This window comes from Medicago sativa, chromosome 8, assembly GCF_051527215.1.
Source record: "Medicago sativa cultivar Bolivia chromosome 8, Bolivia_mono, whole genome shotgun sequence".
Taxonomy (NCBI): Eukaryota; Viridiplantae; Streptophyta; class Magnoliopsida; order Fabales; family Fabaceae; genus Medicago; species Medicago sativa.
In genome coordinates, this window is record NC_140756.1 from 66,478,479 (window position 1) to 66,497,090 (window position 18,612).

At 30.3% G+C, this 18,612-nt stretch overlaps 2 protein-coding genes across 4 annotated transcripts; both read right to left on the reverse strand.

Annotated features, from left to right (window-relative positions):
• Positions 1-1,841: 1,841 nt before the first annotated feature.
• LOC146900680 (putative rRNA-processing protein EBP2 homolog) lies at positions 1,842-4,395 on the reverse strand. 3 transcript variants are annotated; one of them, XM_085734904.1, is made up of 3 exons: positions 4,240-4,395; positions 2,207-3,074; positions 1,842-2,007 (listed from the first exon to the last, which is right to left on the reverse strand). In XM_085734904.1, exons 2-3 carry the CDS (start codon positions 3,067-3,069, stop codon positions 1,920-1,922), a joined length of 951 nt encoding a protein of 316 aa, XP_085591030.1. In that variant the 5' UTR covers positions 3,070-3,074; positions 4,240-4,395; the 3' UTR covers positions 1,842-1,919. The 3 variants fall into 3 exon arrangements, with proteins under 3 accessions (XP_085591030.1, XP_085591031.1, XP_085591032.1); XM_085734905.1 differs by having other exon boundaries at positions 4,249-4,390; XM_085734906.1 differs by lacking the exon at positions 4,240-4,395 and having other exon boundaries at positions 1,842-3,081.
• Positions 4,396-9,017: 4,622 nt separating this feature from the next.
• STR18 (sulfurtransferase 18) lies at positions 9,018-17,344 on the reverse strand. The gene is made up of 6 exons (XM_085735191.1): positions 17,203-17,344; positions 17,023-17,103; positions 16,799-16,878; positions 9,740-9,810; positions 9,525-9,578; positions 9,018-9,351 (listed from the first exon to the last, which is right to left on the reverse strand). Exons 1-6 carry the CDS (start codon positions 17,223-17,225, stop codon positions 9,265-9,267), a joined length of 396 nt encoding a protein of 131 aa, XP_085591317.1. The 5' UTR covers positions 17,226-17,344; the 3' UTR covers positions 9,018-9,264.
• Between the last annotated feature and the right edge of the window lie 1,268 nt (positions 17,345-18,612).

An 18,612-nucleotide genomic window follows, 5' to 3' on the forward strand; every position in this document is an offset into this window, starting at 1 on the left:
CATGACATCAAATAAACCATATAATCTTGTTGTTCCACTCCCACCAATGATTCCTTGATGTTTGCTTAAAAATATAACTTTTTATGCTGATCTTATTCGTTTAATGGTGCATATTATAATCTTAGGCATACATTCTTTTCTAAGATTGTGGACTGATATGTGCGAACCGGTGGAATTTTTCAAAAGAGAAAAACGAAGATATTTTTTTACAAGAAACAACATTTTGCATTAGATTAGATAAGTCAAAGAAAGTACAATATAGACACACAATGTGCTAAGACACATTCAAAAACCAACACAAATAAGTCGACCAAAATTTGGGCATCAATAAACTGAGAAGCTAAAAACGAATAGAGCATTACCAAACCAATATAACTTTTAGATATGGACGCATGTATTGACCATACAGGTTCTCTAAATTGGTTAAACTCACCACTTGTGAAAGAAGTGTTTGTTGAGTGGAGAAAAAAGAGTGGTTTGCAGCCAGCCAATATTAGATCCTTACTCAACATTATTCCCGACATTCAAACTTATTTCGCGCTTTTCATTAAACTAAACTTAGGAACAAAATACAACAGATAAAAAAACAACAAGAAAACAAAATAACAATGACATGTCCACAAAAACAATATCTCAGAAATTCCGTTTCTTCCGATGGTGGTGGCTCTGGAGAAGGTTATTTTTCATGACCACAAAATTCTGAACGGACGGTTAATGAAGCTAGGTTCAGATTTGAGAGTGTAGCAGCATACTTGATTTGTGCAAAGAGAGCATGGTGGTTGTTGGCAGAGGGAAAAGAAGCCATGATGGAGGTTGGTGGTACAAGAGAAGGGAATAGTAGTGATGAAGAGTTAAAAGGAATGAGAAAGCAAAAATATGTGTCAAAATTGCATGTTTGCATGTTATGCAAAATTCTTTGAAAGTGTTTCTTAAATATGTGTCGAGTTTACACACCAGATTATTTATTCTCCAAACCAGTAGGAACATCAAAAGACCTTATAATTATACTCTAGATTTTATACTAAAGTCAAACTTCATGCAAGCAAATGTTGATGATTTGTTAACTTAGAAAGTAATAATACAAGTATTTTTATGGAACTTGTAGGATACTAATTTTGTGTGTGTGTGAGAGATCCCCATTGTTCAATTATTTTATTATTGAACAAAGAAATAAGAATGAGGCAAATCATTTGTTGAGTTTTTTGTCAAAAGATAAATTTAGCCTTCAAAATGTAGAGTTATGATCGAGTGAAAAATGATTAGTTGAAATTTAAATTATTCCATACTTTGTTATACATAAATTTCCCCAACATTGCTTCTCCTCTATGCACTCTTAAGTTTCGCCGCTAGACTTTTCAAAACATAACAAAAATGAACATGCACTCTAAGTTTCGTCACTAGACTTTTCAAAACATGACAAAAATGGTTCATTTCATTTTTAATCGGTAATTATAACTCATCATCAGTTTTACCCGTGAACTAAATTCACAGAGGAACCAACACCATAACAATACAGGCATCTGAAACTTGTAAAAATAAAAATGAATGTCAATGTTCTCTTAGAACAAGAGCATCAGAGCATGTGTTTCTTTCACGGTATAAGTATGTCAACTGAATGCTACAACCAGTGAGGCGGATAAGAGAGAGGACCTCTTTATAAAAAAGACAAACATGATTGAAATTACACATTATATACTCTTAGAAGAGCCAAATCCTTTCTTACATGCTTACAGTGAACGCAATCCTGATCGTTTCCTCCATAGCATTTTTATATACTACTAGTGCTGCGAGTAAATAGTATATAAGGACTAGGATAATCAGAATTTTTGGCACCACAAAGATGAGGAAACTTAAATTTTGTTCCATTCTTCCATTGTCTTGTAACAAAACAACATGGACACACACCTATATTACTCTATTCAGACAAACAAAAGTAAGAAAACACGGTGGTCAACTGAACAAATTACGGATATGTCTACATTACACTGTCTTGTGTACTCAACGGAGCTACATCATATAGCAAAGCATCAAAATTGGAGTAGACATGTAAAAATTTTAAAAATGTTAATTAAATTATAAAGTCAGCATTAGTCCAGCTACAAAATTGAACTATTAGAGCTGATAAAAATTCAGAGGATAGTGTCATTAGCATATTCCATGGCATCTCTTTCTCGTAAAAACAATTTAAATGAAGATTCTATTTTACCTCTTTCTCTTCTTACTTCCTCCAACAGCACCCTTTTTACTGAAGCCACCAAAATCATTAGTAGTATCAGCTGTATTCTGCTTCTTCAAACCCTTCTTGCCTCCAAAGCCAAATTTGGAATTCTTAACATCTCTTTTCTTTGGCTTCTTTCCCTTTCCAAAGGCTTGCTTTGCCTTACCTCCTGATCGGTCACCCGGAGACACTCCAGGTCTTTTCTTCTTTGACCGCTCGAACACCTTTCCGTCCTCGAAGTCCAAAGCCTTATCTGCGCCATCGTCAGCAAACCCACTTTGTTGCCTCTGCTTCCTCCATTTCTTAACAGATTCAATGTCGTCCTTTTTCTGCTTGGCCCTTTCTTTTAATTTCTGTGACTGAACCTCTTTAGATAATCTCTTGGCCTCCCTGGCCTTTCTTCTCTCTTCAGCCTCTACCATCTTCTGCTTCTCTGCTAATAGCCGACTTTTCACTTTTTCCATGTGGCTATCTGTCTTCACCATTTCAGCATAATAGTCTGCAGGCCTTAGAAAAGGGAGACCCATTGACTGAAGTTTCTCAAAGGCCTGTCTAGTACCCTCCAATGCCTGAGTGTAAAATGCAAGCTCTCGTGCCAAGTCATCATTAACATCTACTTCCTGCTCTTGATCGATGTCAATGGAGAGTTTGTGTATCCATTCCACATTCTCTGGCCAGCTTATGTCTCCAAGTTTATCTAATAGAGCATCTCTGTTATTTACTGCCTTTTTAGATGGTTCAGCTAATTTCACATCTTCTTCTGATTCTGATTCAGATGGTGACATTTCCTCACTCAAATACTCAGCTTCACCATCAACCATTGTATCATCATTAACTAGAGGCAGCTCCATTCAATCTATCATGGTATTAAAGAAGACAAGTAAAAACATTTTAGGCCAAAAAAATGAAGTCCAACATGTAAATAAACCAAAATAATGTCTAATGGAAAAAAGATTCCTCAGCCTAAAGGTGGGGGGAGAAGGTATTACTTGCAAAGTACAGTCTTAACATTTCCATACACGATCCGAATTAACAGTTGTATGGAAGTTAAAGGATTCCCACATATATTCTATGGCAGACACAGATAACAAGAATGTATGATTATTTTTCTGAATTTATTAGTTAGTTTCAAAATTTCAATAGTTCATTAAGGGGAGAATGAAAACACAAAATACATATATCAACACCAGTAATATATAAACATAATAATAGATACTTAATCATGGAAATAACATCAGATCAACAAAGTGTACTTTCAAATTACAGTTGCGATTTTCATTAATTGGAACCTAACATCTTCGAACAGATTGCCCTTTGGCAGCTCTTAGAACATAAAAAACGAGAACCGAACCATAACACAAATTTTTCCCTTTCTCTCTATTGATACTGATTTTACTTTGAGTATGAATTGCAGAGCAAAGTTGGGTGTTACACGTGTGTGTATTCTCCCTCGCAACTATGTCCCAGTTACACTAATTTCAGGTGATGACAGAAAGTATGAGACAAAAGAAGTGGACGATAGTGTACCTAGCCATGTTAATGTCCACTATGACAGGATTCATCATCCCAGTTTCTTTTCTTCTTTTTTTTTTTTTTTTAATGAAGGTTTTGTATTAACTATTAAGGCACAGCACAACCCTCTGAATTAGGTCCTGTTTGGAAAAACAACTTAATTTGCAGCTTATAGCATAAGTGCTTATGCATAAGCTATTTCTATAACAAAAAAAAAAACAAAATTAAATTTGTATAAGCTATAAGTTGTTTTCATAAGCTATATTGAAGAGCTTATGCTAGTAGATAAACTCAAATAAATCAATCCAAACAGGCCCTTAATCATGCATTTCGATATTAAACAATGTAGGCAGAGAGGCTTATGAAGAATTCACAGTAAAATGTTATGTTACCCTGAAGCTAGTTTGAGCTAAGCTATGGTAAAATGAAAACGAAAACAAACAATCACCGAATAAACAAGAAGATGAAAAGGACTATTCAGAAAGCAAATGCAAGTAGCAAAATCTAACCTTTCTCACAGTTTCTGGCAGCCGGCGACGAACTCCGCCTGGGTGTTCTGTAATTTGCTGTTTTAGGGTTTTACTTAATTTTTTATTTTTCTTCAGGAATGATGATGGAGCCGAGGATTGCGCTTGAGATTATAAGCCCATCTTTTTTTTTTTTTAGCTCAATATTTCAAATATAAGTAATTTGTAATTATTATTTAATAAAACAATTATAATAAGGGTTAATATGTTTTTATTAATTTAATAATATGCAAATAAATTGAATTTTATTTTTACCTTTTCTTTTTGAATCAAATATTATAGAACTTTTACTCGATAAAAAATATTATAGAACTTTTAGTTCATCATTAACAGTAGTCTCAGCATCAGTTATTTTTATTAATTTATTTTTATTTTTTATTTAATCACATAATAATTATTACTAGTTCCTTAAAAAAAATTATTGCTAGTGACTAGTAAAAAAATATCATAATGAATGTTGTTCAATATTTTTCTTTCATGTGTTGTCATTTGTTCAGTTATATTTTGACTATCAATATCTTTGTTTCGAGAGTTGAGTCTCCTTGTTTATATTCACCTTGAGGTTAACCACGCTGCAGATAATTTGTAAAATTTGGTTTGTCTGTTATGATAACACTCTCTCTAGAGTAAAATATAAATAAAAATGATGCGTGAAAAGTTTGATACATGTGACTAAATTTTTAACCATATACAATAATTTTTCAACTACTGCTACTTTTGTTTATATTTTATGGCTTAAATATGGGTAGGGGTGTTCGCGGTCCGGTTTGGATCGGTTTTGAGGTAAAAAATCAACCGATCCAAAGTAAAAATCACGTGCGGTTCGGTTCGGTTTGGATGATTATGTTAAAAAAATCCGAACCGATCCGATCCAAATATATGCGGTTTAATTTGGATCGGTTTTTGGATATCCAAAGTGTAACATGTAAGTTTTTTTTTAATATTAATATTACTCATACACAATAAAATAATAAGTTTGATACAAAACATGACACAAATTTATTAAAAAAAGTTAACATTAAATGATTGATTATAATTGAAATAGATGAAGTAGTAATAATATAGATTAAACTAATGCAATATATAAGATTAAATACCAATAAGCAATATATTAGTGCAATATATAATACTAATAAAATAATAAATAAGTATAAAAGTTTACTTTTGCGGTTCGGTTTGGTTCGGCTCGGTTTTGAAAAGGCAATCCGAAATCCGATCCGATCATAGCGGTTTTTCCAAAACAACATCCAAATATATTCGGTTTTTTGCGGTTTTTGGTTTTTTTGGACCGGTTCGCGGTTTTATTTTGGATCGGTTTGGATTTGAACACCCCTAAATATGGGATTCGTCCCTGCAAATAGGGGTCGCTTAAAATTTCGTCCCTGCAATCGCTAATCCTTTTTTTTTGCCCCTGCAAAGTTTAATCAGTTAAAAATTCGTCCTCTGACCCAGTTAATCACTGCCACGTCAGCAATTTACCAAAAATGGCATGGGAATTGACGGAAATACCCCTGGCTTATTTTTTTCCTTAAAAAAAATTTCAAAATTTTGAATTTTTTTTTAATTTAAAAAAATCTGAAAAAATAATTAAAAATCATAAAAAATTTCGGACAAAAAAATGTTAAAATTAAAACTGAAAAAACTGAAATTTTTCGGAGAAAAAATTGTAAAAAAAAATTCGGGAAAAATCTGGAAAAAAAAAAATTTGAAGGAAAAAAAAATAAACCAGGGGTATTTTCGTCAATTCCCATGCCATTTTTGGTAAATTGCTGACGTGGCAGTGATTAACTGGGTCAAAGGACGAATCTTTAACTGATTAAACTTTGCAAGGGCAAAAAAAAAGGATTAGCGATTGCAGAGACGAAATTTTAAGCGACCCCTATTTGCAGGGACGAATAACATATTTAAGTCATATTTTATTTTAGAGATGAGTATTATGATGTTGGAGACACCTACTACCTTTATTTCTCTAAGCTCAACCGAAGATCATAGAATTGTAGTGTTTTTCAGAGGTTTTTAATTTTTTTACTTTTCATTTGTTTGTTTGGGGCTTACCCTTTTTGTTTACTATGATGTTGATACGAAATTTTTATCGTCACTTAACAATGATTAATTTTTATGGAGAATAGAGACACGTAAGTTAAGTTTTTCTCTTCCAACCAAAAATGGAACGCTTGACTAACAATGAAACCGTCAGAAAACTTGCGTGCAAGTCTCTTACAATGTTAATCCATTTATGGTGGGGCTTCCTTTATTTCACATATTCATCATTTCCCAACACTAACACTGTTTTTGAAAGTCATCGTTATTTTCACGTATTCATCTCTCAAACCCTGACAAAGCCAGAAAGAAAGACTTACACACGATTTTTGAACGCCTTCATCTCCTTGTCTCTTTCCACTCGCGCACTCTTCAATAACATCCAATCACGTAAGATAGAAAAATTGATAAATCTGTAAAATTGATTGAAACGTAGGATAGAAAAATGTGAAATTTAGAGAAAGATAGTAGTTTTTAAAACTATGTAAGTTCAGTTCACGTAGTTAATGTAAACTAAGTTTACATAAGCTATGTAAACTAAATTTGCGTCTATGTGTATAAATTTGTTCATACACACTCTACATAATACATACGTAAACTTAATTTACACTAACCTCTCAGAGTGAGTAATTGTACATACGTAAATTGAATTTACACCAACCTCTCATAGTTAATGTAAACTTAGTTTACATAAGTCATGTAAACTAAGTTTACGTTTGTGTTGTTCACGCGCACACTACCTAAGTTGTACATATTTGTACATACGTAAACTGAATTTACACGAACCTCTCATAGTGTAATTGTATACGTAAAATTAAATTACGTTTACCTTAACAATTGATATGTAATCTTAAATAAATAGAAATTCTTCGATAATGAAATTCATGAGATTAACTGACCTTTATGAATAGGATACTGATCAAAGAAAAGGATGTTGATTCACTGACCTTCATAATTAGTTAGTTTCATAATTAGTTAGTCTGCGTGTTTGATTTAACAGTGATAAAAATTTATTTTAAATAAATTGATATTGTAGAATTAATTTATGTTAAAAGTGAGATGAATGTGAAAAAATTTATATGTTTATGTAAATAACCAGAAATTTATTTTAAAGTGAGATGAGTGTAGCTAATTATTTTTTTAAAATAAATTGAATTTGTAGAATTAATTTTAGTTAAAAGTGAGATGAATGTGAAATGATTTATATGTTTGCGTAAAAAAACCATAAAAATGAGTTGAATGATAAATTTTAGTATAAAAGTCATGTTTACAGTTTTTTTTTTTGAAGGAAGTCATGTTTACAATTGAAAACTACAAATCTTAACTTGAAGTTAGAAAGAAAAAATCAATCATTTCTAAAAGAGTAATGCTATTTTGAACGAAGAATGGAACACAAGAAAGATAAGAATTTCATTTTCAAAACAAACAAAAAAAACATAACATAATAGTGGGAGGTGTCGGAAATAGGTTGTGGTTGGAGATAAATCTAATTGTGAAGAATTACTCTTACGCTTCGTTAAAGCATGATTGGTAATAAGAAGCATTGTCCCGTTGAAAAACATTAAGACATGTCAAAATTAATTTTAGGGTTAATTATGTTTCTAGTCCCTATAAAATAGCGACCTTGTAAGTTTAGTCCTTACTTAATTTTAATAGCATTTTTAGTCCCTAATTTTGTTTTTTTGCCCTGAGTATTAGTCCCTACTCAATTCAAATTTGTTTAATTTATGCTTAAACTCTTAAATTTTTGAACAATTTTTTGCAGACATGTTTAGAATATTACTAAAAGTTCCTCCGCAAAAAATTATCGCAAAATTTGATTTCTACGTCCAGATTTTATTACTTTTTATCTTTAACTTTTGTCGTTTTAAATAATTCATATTTAATTCATTTCATGTCTGAAAATTCTAAATTTTAGTAAACGAACCTTTCATAGTGTTCTAATCTTGTCTCAAAAAAATCGTTCACAAATTTAAGAGTTTAAGGATAATTAATCAAACTTTGTTTTAGCAGGGACTAAAATTATAAGTAAATTTTTTTTTTATAGGGACTAAAAATGCTATTAAAATTAAGTAAGGACTAAACTTACAAGGTCGCTATTTTATAGGGACTAGAAACATAATTAACCCTTAATTTTATATCTCTAAAATCAATTTCGACCCTTCCAAAAGTGGAACTAGATGTACCGGTGAGTATTGATAGAAGGGTTAAATATGTTTTTGATTCCTATAAATATATAACTTTTCGTTTTAGTCCCTATAAAATTTTCAATAACTATTTTTTGTCTCTATTTTTAAGTAAATTTTTGTATTTTTTAATGAAATTGTGAAGAAATGTATAGAATATTGTAAAAACCACTCCCCAAAAAATTAGAATTTTTAACAAAACATAAATTAAATATGATTTTTTTACCTCCAAAAATATTAAAATTCATAATTAATTCATGTTTTGGTAAAAAATTCTAATTTTTTTTTGGGAGAGATTCTTATGATATTATAAATTTTTCTGCAAATTTTTATTCAAATATATGAATTTTACATATGAGTTTAATTTAAAGGAGTGACTAAAAAATGAAGATGAAATTTTTTTGGAGGACTAAAAGTTGAAGAAATTTTTTAGACTAAAATGAAAAGTTGACATTTATAGGGATTAAAAACATATTTAATCCGGATAAAATTAAAAGTGCATCTTGAAAAGTTTTTCAAGGCAGTAGTGGTAGCTAGGTCAAATAGATACAATCTTTTATACACACAACAATATTAGTAGTTTACCCAATGCAATCTTTTGCATTTATTCAAGTCAAGTAGATACAACTGTAAACATAGTTTGTCTTGCCTTCAATATGGCTAGACACTTACACTCAAGCATCTAAAAATTATAGAACTTAATGAACAAGCTGAAAGTGGTAATTGTGAAAGGGTCCCTTCTAATTATACAAGATCATGTAATATAACTGAGCAAAAGCTTCTATTTGGTCACATGTATCTTCACTGGAAATTCCTTTTTAACCCACTCCAGATAACCTCCTCCCATGTTGTACACATCCTTAAACCCCTGCCAATTCATATGTTCTTTCATGTTAAATTAAATAAAAGTTGCCACACAATATATTTGAGATTGAATTGAAATAATTGAGAATGCAGAATGAATATAAATTGAGGAGTTAAAATTTCATATTCAAATGATTTTCATGAAGAATGTAGTGAAGTTGACAGGAATTAACATACTTCAGCTAGAAGATCAGCAGTTGCATACAAAGATCTCACTCCACTTTGGCAACCCTGAAATACAGATTTCAAACTAAAGTTGAGAAAATTTGGTATAAGGTATAATATTCGTGCTATAGTCATATTTAACACTAATTTTTTCATAGTCATATATCACAGAACTGAACTGAAATCGTGTGTGTATATAATTGAACCGAACTTTTCATTAACCATACCACTATGAGGTGATCTTCTTTATTGCAAAGAGACGAAACCTCCTTCAGAAACTCTGGGTTCTTCACCCTCCCTGTTTTAAAAAATCACATGATTTTCATTCTAACAATTAAATTTGCAAACCTTGCTTCAATAAATAAAGAATACAAAAATATTTTATCAACACCTAATTTTCCCTGCACATCTGACAGTTACACCTAGTTAATTATATGCAAAATTGTGGTTAATTCAATTGAATATATATTGTTTTAAGGAATTCAATCGAATATATTGTTAATCAGGGCCGTTCTTATGAAATAGGAGGCTCGGTTCTATTTTTTAAATAGGCTTTAGTAAAATCAAAACGCAATTCTTTTTGTGTAGCTAAGCTTCATTAAAAAATCAGAATCAGAAGAACTTTTAAACACGAAACAAAACAAAATAAAATTAAGTGGAAGAGAGGTGAAATTTACCTAACGGTGTTGTTTGGAATGTCACTCCTACGTCGTAGGAAAGGGGAAAACGAATGGTTTATGCGAAAAAGAAATAATTGTTGTGATTCTTTCAATGGGGGTGGGTATTATAATTATTTTGAGGCCCATAGTTTTTAGAGGCTCGGTGCGGTAGCGCTTCTTGCACTCCCCAAGGTCCGGCCCTGTTGTTAATTTATATCACGTTGAAATTTGTGAAATCATACTTAATTATACAGTTGAATTAACCATAATTTTGAGTAAAATCTTACTTGATTATGAAGTTGAATCAACCACATTTTTGATTGTTAATTAAATTAATCATCTAAGCAACCAAATAAAAAGTGCGATTAACATGATCGTGTTGAGAAAAAATAGACGTGTGGACATTATTATGGTACTTCATCCGTTGCAAAATATATAAACAAAAGTGAGTCAAACAATATGCATTTTGTACAAAATTTGGTTCAAATACATCAAACTTTCATTATCTCACTTATGTTTATATTTTGCATCAAAGGAAGAATATTTTGTTGGATTAATTATTTAATTAATCAATTATGGATTGACAATAATCAATTATTATAAGTTGATGTCATAATATAAATTATGGTCTATTGTGTTAAGCACTAATTATATGATGAATTTGAGTGATTGGGCTTTTGTTACTAAATGGACCGTGATGGGTTGGACCATTTAGATAAGTCCAATGAGAGGTCTCTGCCCTCAGCCGTTTAGCTATTTAAACGTCATCCCATTAGACGGTTAATTATTCTAAAGATTGGTGAGAAAACCTAGAGCTAGACGGAATGAGGGTACCCCTTTCATAGTTGTCGGCGTTGTCTACGGTTATCCTTCATCAACCTAATTCAAAGGTACACAATCTCTTGTTTTTTTTGTTATTGATGATATGCTATAATTTGTATCTAGTGATCTATGGCTAAAAATCTAAAACTTTCATCAATTGGTATCAGAGCCAGTAGATACAATTTATGGCTACAATTATATGTACCTTGTGTGTTTGGTTCATTCTTTCAATTGAATATACTATGTAATATGTTCCGATATACACCATGCCATCTGCAAGGTTTTGACAATTCTCAAATTTATCAAATACCGTGAGTTTTGTTTTTAATCGATAATTTAGTTTGAAAATAACCTGAGAATAGATGGTTACCTAATTCTTTTTGGTGTATACTATCGATTAGTATATGCGACCCAAAATTCTATTTTCGTTTTTTTTTTCAATTTTTCTCTAACGCGTAAACAATAATAAAATTTTCAAAGGTTTTTTTTATATCTTTGTATCACGTTCATGGGTTTGTAAAATCTTAGAGAATCGTCATCTTATATGCTAGATTGAATCGGAGCCACAAAACTCACGATTTCTATGAACGGATTTAATGATTCCCAAAATTGATCGAGGGCTTCTCTTAATCGATAAACCGCGATCCAAACGCCCTTATTTCCGCTTCACCGCGCCAGTAAACAAACGAGAATCGATCGGGTCGCTTCACGGGTCAATATCGACCCGTTTCATGATATCGGGCAAAGAAGATGCCACACGCGTTAACACCACGCGCTCGCTTATAAATAAAAAAAATATATATATATATTCCAGTCTTTTGTTATCTTTTACCAAATAATAATAATTTAATATTCTGAATATTTGGTAAATTTTTGGAATTTGTTTTGACACCCAAAGTTATATTATGTAGTCTTATATGGGGTTATTTAAAATATATTCTTACATTTGTTGTATGAAAATTTTATCAACATTTCTTATTCTTATGTGACACATCGGATAAATCTCACTCTCCCGAACTTAGATTAATGTGTCAATGAGGAATTTTACATCCTCAATTAGTAAATATTATAATATTTTGGCATAAATATGTAATTTCTCTTGCACCCAAAATATTTAGAAGATTTGATTTATTTTATACCCTTGAGATTTGGGATTTAAATTAGTTTATGAGATCTCTAAATATTTGATGTATACTAATATGAGAATCATATGTTCTTTTAAATCATGCATTCTTTAGGTTTGAGTCTAAAATATAACACTTATGTAAATTATTCTTTTAAAGTGTTAGTATTGTGAAGAATCTTTAGACTCAGTCTTATATTCTTGTCTCAAATATCTTGTATAAACTAATATATTTTTTTGAGAATTGTTGATATTGTATTTTTTGATGCATGGATTTCAAAATTTTGTCAAATCTTGAAAAGTTCATATATCGATTAAATTGAGAATAATTTATTTCAAATCATGTATTCTCAATATTTGAGCTTAAACTGTTTTTGAAAATTCTCTCTTATATTTACTATTGTGAATTTATAGAAGGCTCAATTTTGTTAATTTTAATGCCAAGTATAATTAATTTATATTTTACGATTTTAAATATTCTTGGCATTATAAATATTCTAATGTAAGATATTCTTGAATTCATATTGTCTTAGCATAAAGATCCAAAGTTCACTAATTGATCATTCTTTTGGCGACATATTTAAAACTAAGACACTTGTCTTTGATTCTTGTCACAAATTGTTTTGAAGGGTCCTCATAATATTTTGTTTTCAAAATGAGTATAGGGAGTTGTATATATGTGTCATTTATATTAATTGAATATAATATTGACATATTTCTCTTTAATATACATTATGCTTTCTGCTATACTCCCTAATCTAGACCCGTAATTTATTACTCTAAATTTTGTGATAAATACTATTAGTGTGTCTTGTCGCAATTAAATATTTGGATCACAATTATGTTAAACTATGTATTTTTGTATATAGTAAATAATGCATTGTTGCATTTTTTTATGCTAAAATCATAATGATGAATTAAAATTTGTAAGCCTCTTTGTTGTTTATCTGTTAACTATTATCAAAACAACTTATGAAGAATGGAGGCAATTTTTTGAAATATGTATCATCCTTACATCTGAATTCTTATATAAATCATATTGATTTATAATTAGAGTCTCACGTATGCTTATTTATAATTGCTTATTCTCTATTGATGAATATTTTGAGATGACTATATTATAAGATATTCTCGTTAAGTCATCAAAATTCAGTGGCTCTAAGTATAAGGATGAACGTCACACTCTGCGAGGTAAGTTGTTATTTAATTATTTTATCCTCTTGTGACTTATTGCTTATTATTGCACATATGAAGAAATTTAGTTCTTCTTCTCTTTTGTTGTGCAATTATGATATCCTATATAGAAGTGAAATCCTTTTTCAGAATATTCTAAACAGAACTCTGTTGTTATATACTATTTTCTTACTATAATGCTCCGTTTTGTATTTGTGTTTTTTTTTAATTTATAGTGGGAGTATTGAAAAATTTTATTCTAAGAGTTCTTTTCTGGATAAATTAGAAAACTATTTGACACACTTCTATTCCAAATAACAATTTTTGTTATTATACTACTTCATATAAAAGAAATTCTAAAGTCATATTTATGATGTGCTAATTTAAAATATTGTTAAGCGCATTTTTCTATCATTTGAATATGACCGAAGATGAGTAAATTTAAGTATAATTGTTTATGCATGATATTATTGTATCATATTCTCTTAAGCATAAACATTATTTATTTGTATAATTGTAATCTCACCTATTGTGGGTACAATTATGCAAATTTTGTTAAATAGATTAACATTATATTGGTAACAGTCACACCCTATCGGTGTGTTGTTATTAATATAATTGTTATTATTCAATGTACCTAAAATGTTTATACTTATGTCAATTATAATTAGAATACTCAATCAATGTTTAAATTTTGTAAGACATAAGAATGGTACATTGTGATGATATAGTTCTTACTTATTATCGTTAAGATCCTTGAATGAGATTAATATAAGTAAGTTACTTTGTTAAAAGACATGTAGAAAATTGTATAAATTTTGCAATCCAATATTATTACATTTTGAATTAAATTTCTACCTAAATGTGATTTTATATATATATAAATATATCGGATTGCTACTATCCCTTTGTTATGCGAGTGACGGACATACCCTATCGGTGTGACGTTACTTAACATATCATTTTGTGATAGAGAAATAGTTGAATATTTTAAATAAAATATCTTTCAAACCTTTTTAATTCAACTATCATTGTCTATTCTCTATCAAGTGGGAGAATCATTGCTATGTATTGTGTAACGTGATGGACATACCCTATCGGTATGACATTACTTAACATAATCATCCTTTTGTGGGTAAGATAGTTTAACTATCATTCTTCAACAACTGAGAAAAATTCTACATGTCAACTAACTATATCTCATAAACAAATATTTATTTGTTTTCATATTTTAGATATGAAATAGAGACTTATATTGAGGATATTAATTATGTTATTGCTATTCTTTAATACTTATGGAAGCTTATGACTATTTTCTCTTATATCCTCAATAATAATAAAATATAAGTCTTGTGTATTTCCGCTGCTTGTAACCTAATTGTTTCTCAAATTTGTGTAAGTATAATTGTAGCATTTGAGTTTTGAGTGAGTTATTAAAATTGTGAACAGAGTCTTATATCCTATTTTTAGAGACTCATCTCACTCATATGATGATAAATTTTTATATAATCATCATACTCTGTCATATAACGGTTACTTTGTTTATAAAATTCTGTGGAATTTTAATTGTGAAAAGGAGATCTTATGTTATAAAATTCTTAAATGAAAATTTACGTTCTCCTTAATTGTAAATGCAGAATATGTGGTTAACTATGAAACCCAATTCTTGATGATATCTGCCATTGATAAAATATGTATTTAAGGGGTTTTATATTATCCTTGAGTTACCACTTGTGTTAATAATTCTGCTATGCTCATGTGCAAAATATGTGGTTGAGTTCATGAAACTCTATTGGCTAAAATTATATAACCACTTATGTTGATGATCTTGCACTAGTAATTGAGTATCCCACTGTTGAATATTACATTATTATAATATTTTGTATCAGTGATCACTAATGAGAATTCCACTTACTCTTGTTTATATATATGTGGGATCAGTGGGAGTGTGTACACAATATTATATATTATGAGCTCAAATGAGAAATCTCACTCTTGTTTATATATATATGTGAGATCAAGAGAAATGTGTACACAATATTATTGTTGTTATTGCCATATACTCTTGTGCACACTATAAAATATGGCATAGCTTAAGAGACTTTAAACTTTAGTCTCATTCTATTATATTGAGATATATGCTAAAATTCTATCGATCTCAATGAGCATCATAATTGGATGCTTACGTCAATTTTGTTGGAATATGCACAATAATTTCTTGGCATGCAAATATACATTGTGCTTCTGTTTTACCAACATTCCACATTTTATGAGGTCATAAATAGTAAGTACAATGTATAATATCAATACTCCTATCGAGTATGATATTGTGTTTTTGTGGTACTTATAATTTGAGATAATCATAAATGTTCTTTTGTTTTTGACATTCTAGTGGCCACATTAATCCACATTTTTTTCTTTAAACTAAGTGTCTATGTTAATCCAATTTGGGGATTATTGAATTTCCTATTTTGCTTTTATGGATTTTCATAGTCACATTTTTTATAAAACTTGGATTAATTGAATGTCGTAGAACATTTATTGATTTTGACTGTATGTAATTACACTCTCTTAATAGGCTATCCCTATAAGTAATTACTATTCGTGTACCTATGTGGATATATGACTTCTGTAATATTGAAAACTCATTGGCAGAACCACTAACCACAGACTTATATATATGAGTATTGTAACTCATAATGATTTGATTAAGTCTATGTTATTTTGGGTTAGTGGGAGTTTGTTATAGCATTTTTAAAATGCTTGGGCTATTCTTAGTGACATATTCTTTTTAATTCAAACGTGTCACTATAGATTCATCATTTGTTAGAAAAGTGAGTCTTTGATCTGTATGATTTGTTTTCCCTATCGGATTCAATTTCTGCAGCATTAAAACTTACTTCTCTTTTGAATGATTAGTGCTTTGACCATACATGTAATTTTAAATTTTTTAAATTCTTTATGACAGTGAATTTTTTTTATTTTTTTAGTAATTGAGTATTGTCATCCAAGTGGGAGATTGTTGGATTAATTATTTAATTAATCAATTATGGATTGACAATAATCAATTATTATAAGTTGATGTCATAATATAAATTATGGTCTATTGTGTTAAGCACTAATTATATGATGAATTTGAGTGATTGGGCTTTTGTTACTAAATGGACCGTGATGGGTTGGACCATTTAGATAAGTCCAATGAGAGGTCTCTGCCCTCAGCCGTTTAGCTATTTAAACGTCATCCCATTAGACGGTTAATTATTCTAAAGATTGGTGAGAAAACCTAGAGCTAGACGGAATGAGGGTAGTTACCCCTTTCATAGTTGTCGGCGTTGTCTACGGTTATCCTTCATCAACCTAATTCAAAGGTACACAATCTCTTGTTTTTTTGTTATTGATGATATGCTATAATTTGTATCTAGTGATTCATGGCTAAACCCTATAAAACTTTTATCATATTTGTATCCCCAAATGCGATTTAAGTCATTGCCAATGCCAAAACACCTTACCCTCGGGTGTATTGAACATGTATGCAATGTTAATGATCTTCTCTGAATCTACGTGCCCTTTCTGAAACTCTTCCACCGTCCTATATATAAATTAGCATGAGAAAAATTTAATTCAATGTTGAGAAAATTGAAAGAGACCCCGATGGCAAAAATCCAGAAAATAAAATCAAGTTCTTTATTATTTTTTATAAAAGACAAATTAGGAAGAGAAAAACATTTCTTACCTCACATCAAGATAAACATGGGTGGTCTCGATCAAAGACTTGGTTGCAAGCACATCAACAGTGACAACCTCAGTTTTTGAACTGCAAGAAAAATAAACAACATTAAGAAAATGAAATTAACTAAAAACAGTGACATATTGAAGATGTTAGTACAAGTTACAAAACATGTAAAAGTGTCACCTTTCAGTTCCAATAGAACCCATGACAAAGTAGTGTCTATTTATCTATCAAATGAAGATGTACGTGGCTTTGGCTTGATGAAAAACGGTGAGAGCTGAATTAGGATATATATAGAGAAAGGAAAAAAAATTAAATGAGAAATGATGACATTGGCAAAATGGCTAGGAGATGATGATGATAAGATATAATAATATATAGTTTCATGTACCTGGACATGTAATGGGTTTATATACAATAATAATTTGGGTGTGTGTACTGTTATGGATGAATATTGAACAGCTCCCACTTTTGAGGATATATAGGTTAGATCGTGTGGGTGCTTACTTCATTGCTTCTGCTTCTCAACTGCGTAATGAGTCAGATTCGTTGCGTAATGAGTCGGATCCCAGCTGCATGATTAAAAATTGCAAGAGCTAATTTAACTTATGTTTGCAATAATAGTTTTTTTTTTTTTTATCCTAATGACTACTATAATTCACCGTTAAATCAAATAAGTGGTGTATGAGGTTCAAACTCCAACCTTTAAATATCATAATTTAGCAATCGAACTATGTTCACGGAGACATTTGTATATGGTAGCAAGAATCATTTATAATTAAGTGTGAAGTTGTGAAAAATTGAATCAAATACGCGCTCGAACACATAGTTAAGACACATTAAAGCAAGGATATGTAGAACTCTAATGTATTAGGGACCAAGCTATTTCGAATTGAAAAACTAGAAAAATTATTTGTAATTTATAACATCTTCTAATATTAGGTTACCTATGATGTAATATTAGTGAAAGATAAATGTATGAGTTTGATTGATGTTAATTAAGCATGAGTAATTCTACCTATTTTTTTGGTGAAAATAGAAGATAAAAAATGTAGGAAAAAGATGGAGAATCAAAATTGTGCATTTAACAAAATAGGGGACCAAAACTGCATTTGACAGAAGAAAAAAAAAGAGTATTCACAATACGGCTAGCCACCACCGTCCACTGTTAAACGACATATTGCCAGGGTGGCAAAACTGCCCAACTTGCTAGGCCGTCTCGTTTAGCTCACTATTATTATGAGTTGAGCCGAAGTTTCAAAGTCGTCTCATCTAATTGGATCGCTCTATTTAACTCGCCAAAAGAGCATGACAACCAGGGCCGTCCCTATGAAATAGGAGGCTCGGCTCTCTTTTTAAAATATGCCCCTAGTAAAATAAAAACTTAATTTTTTTGTGTAGCTAAACTTCATTAAAAAATCAGAATAAGAACTTCTAAACATGAAACGAAATTAAAAAAAAAAAGAAAATTAAGTGAAAGAGAGATGAAATTTACCTAACAGTGTCGTTTGGATTTGTCACTCATTCGTTGTGGGAAGGGAAAACGAATGGTTTATGCGAAGAAAAAAATGATTGTTGTGATTCTTTCAATGA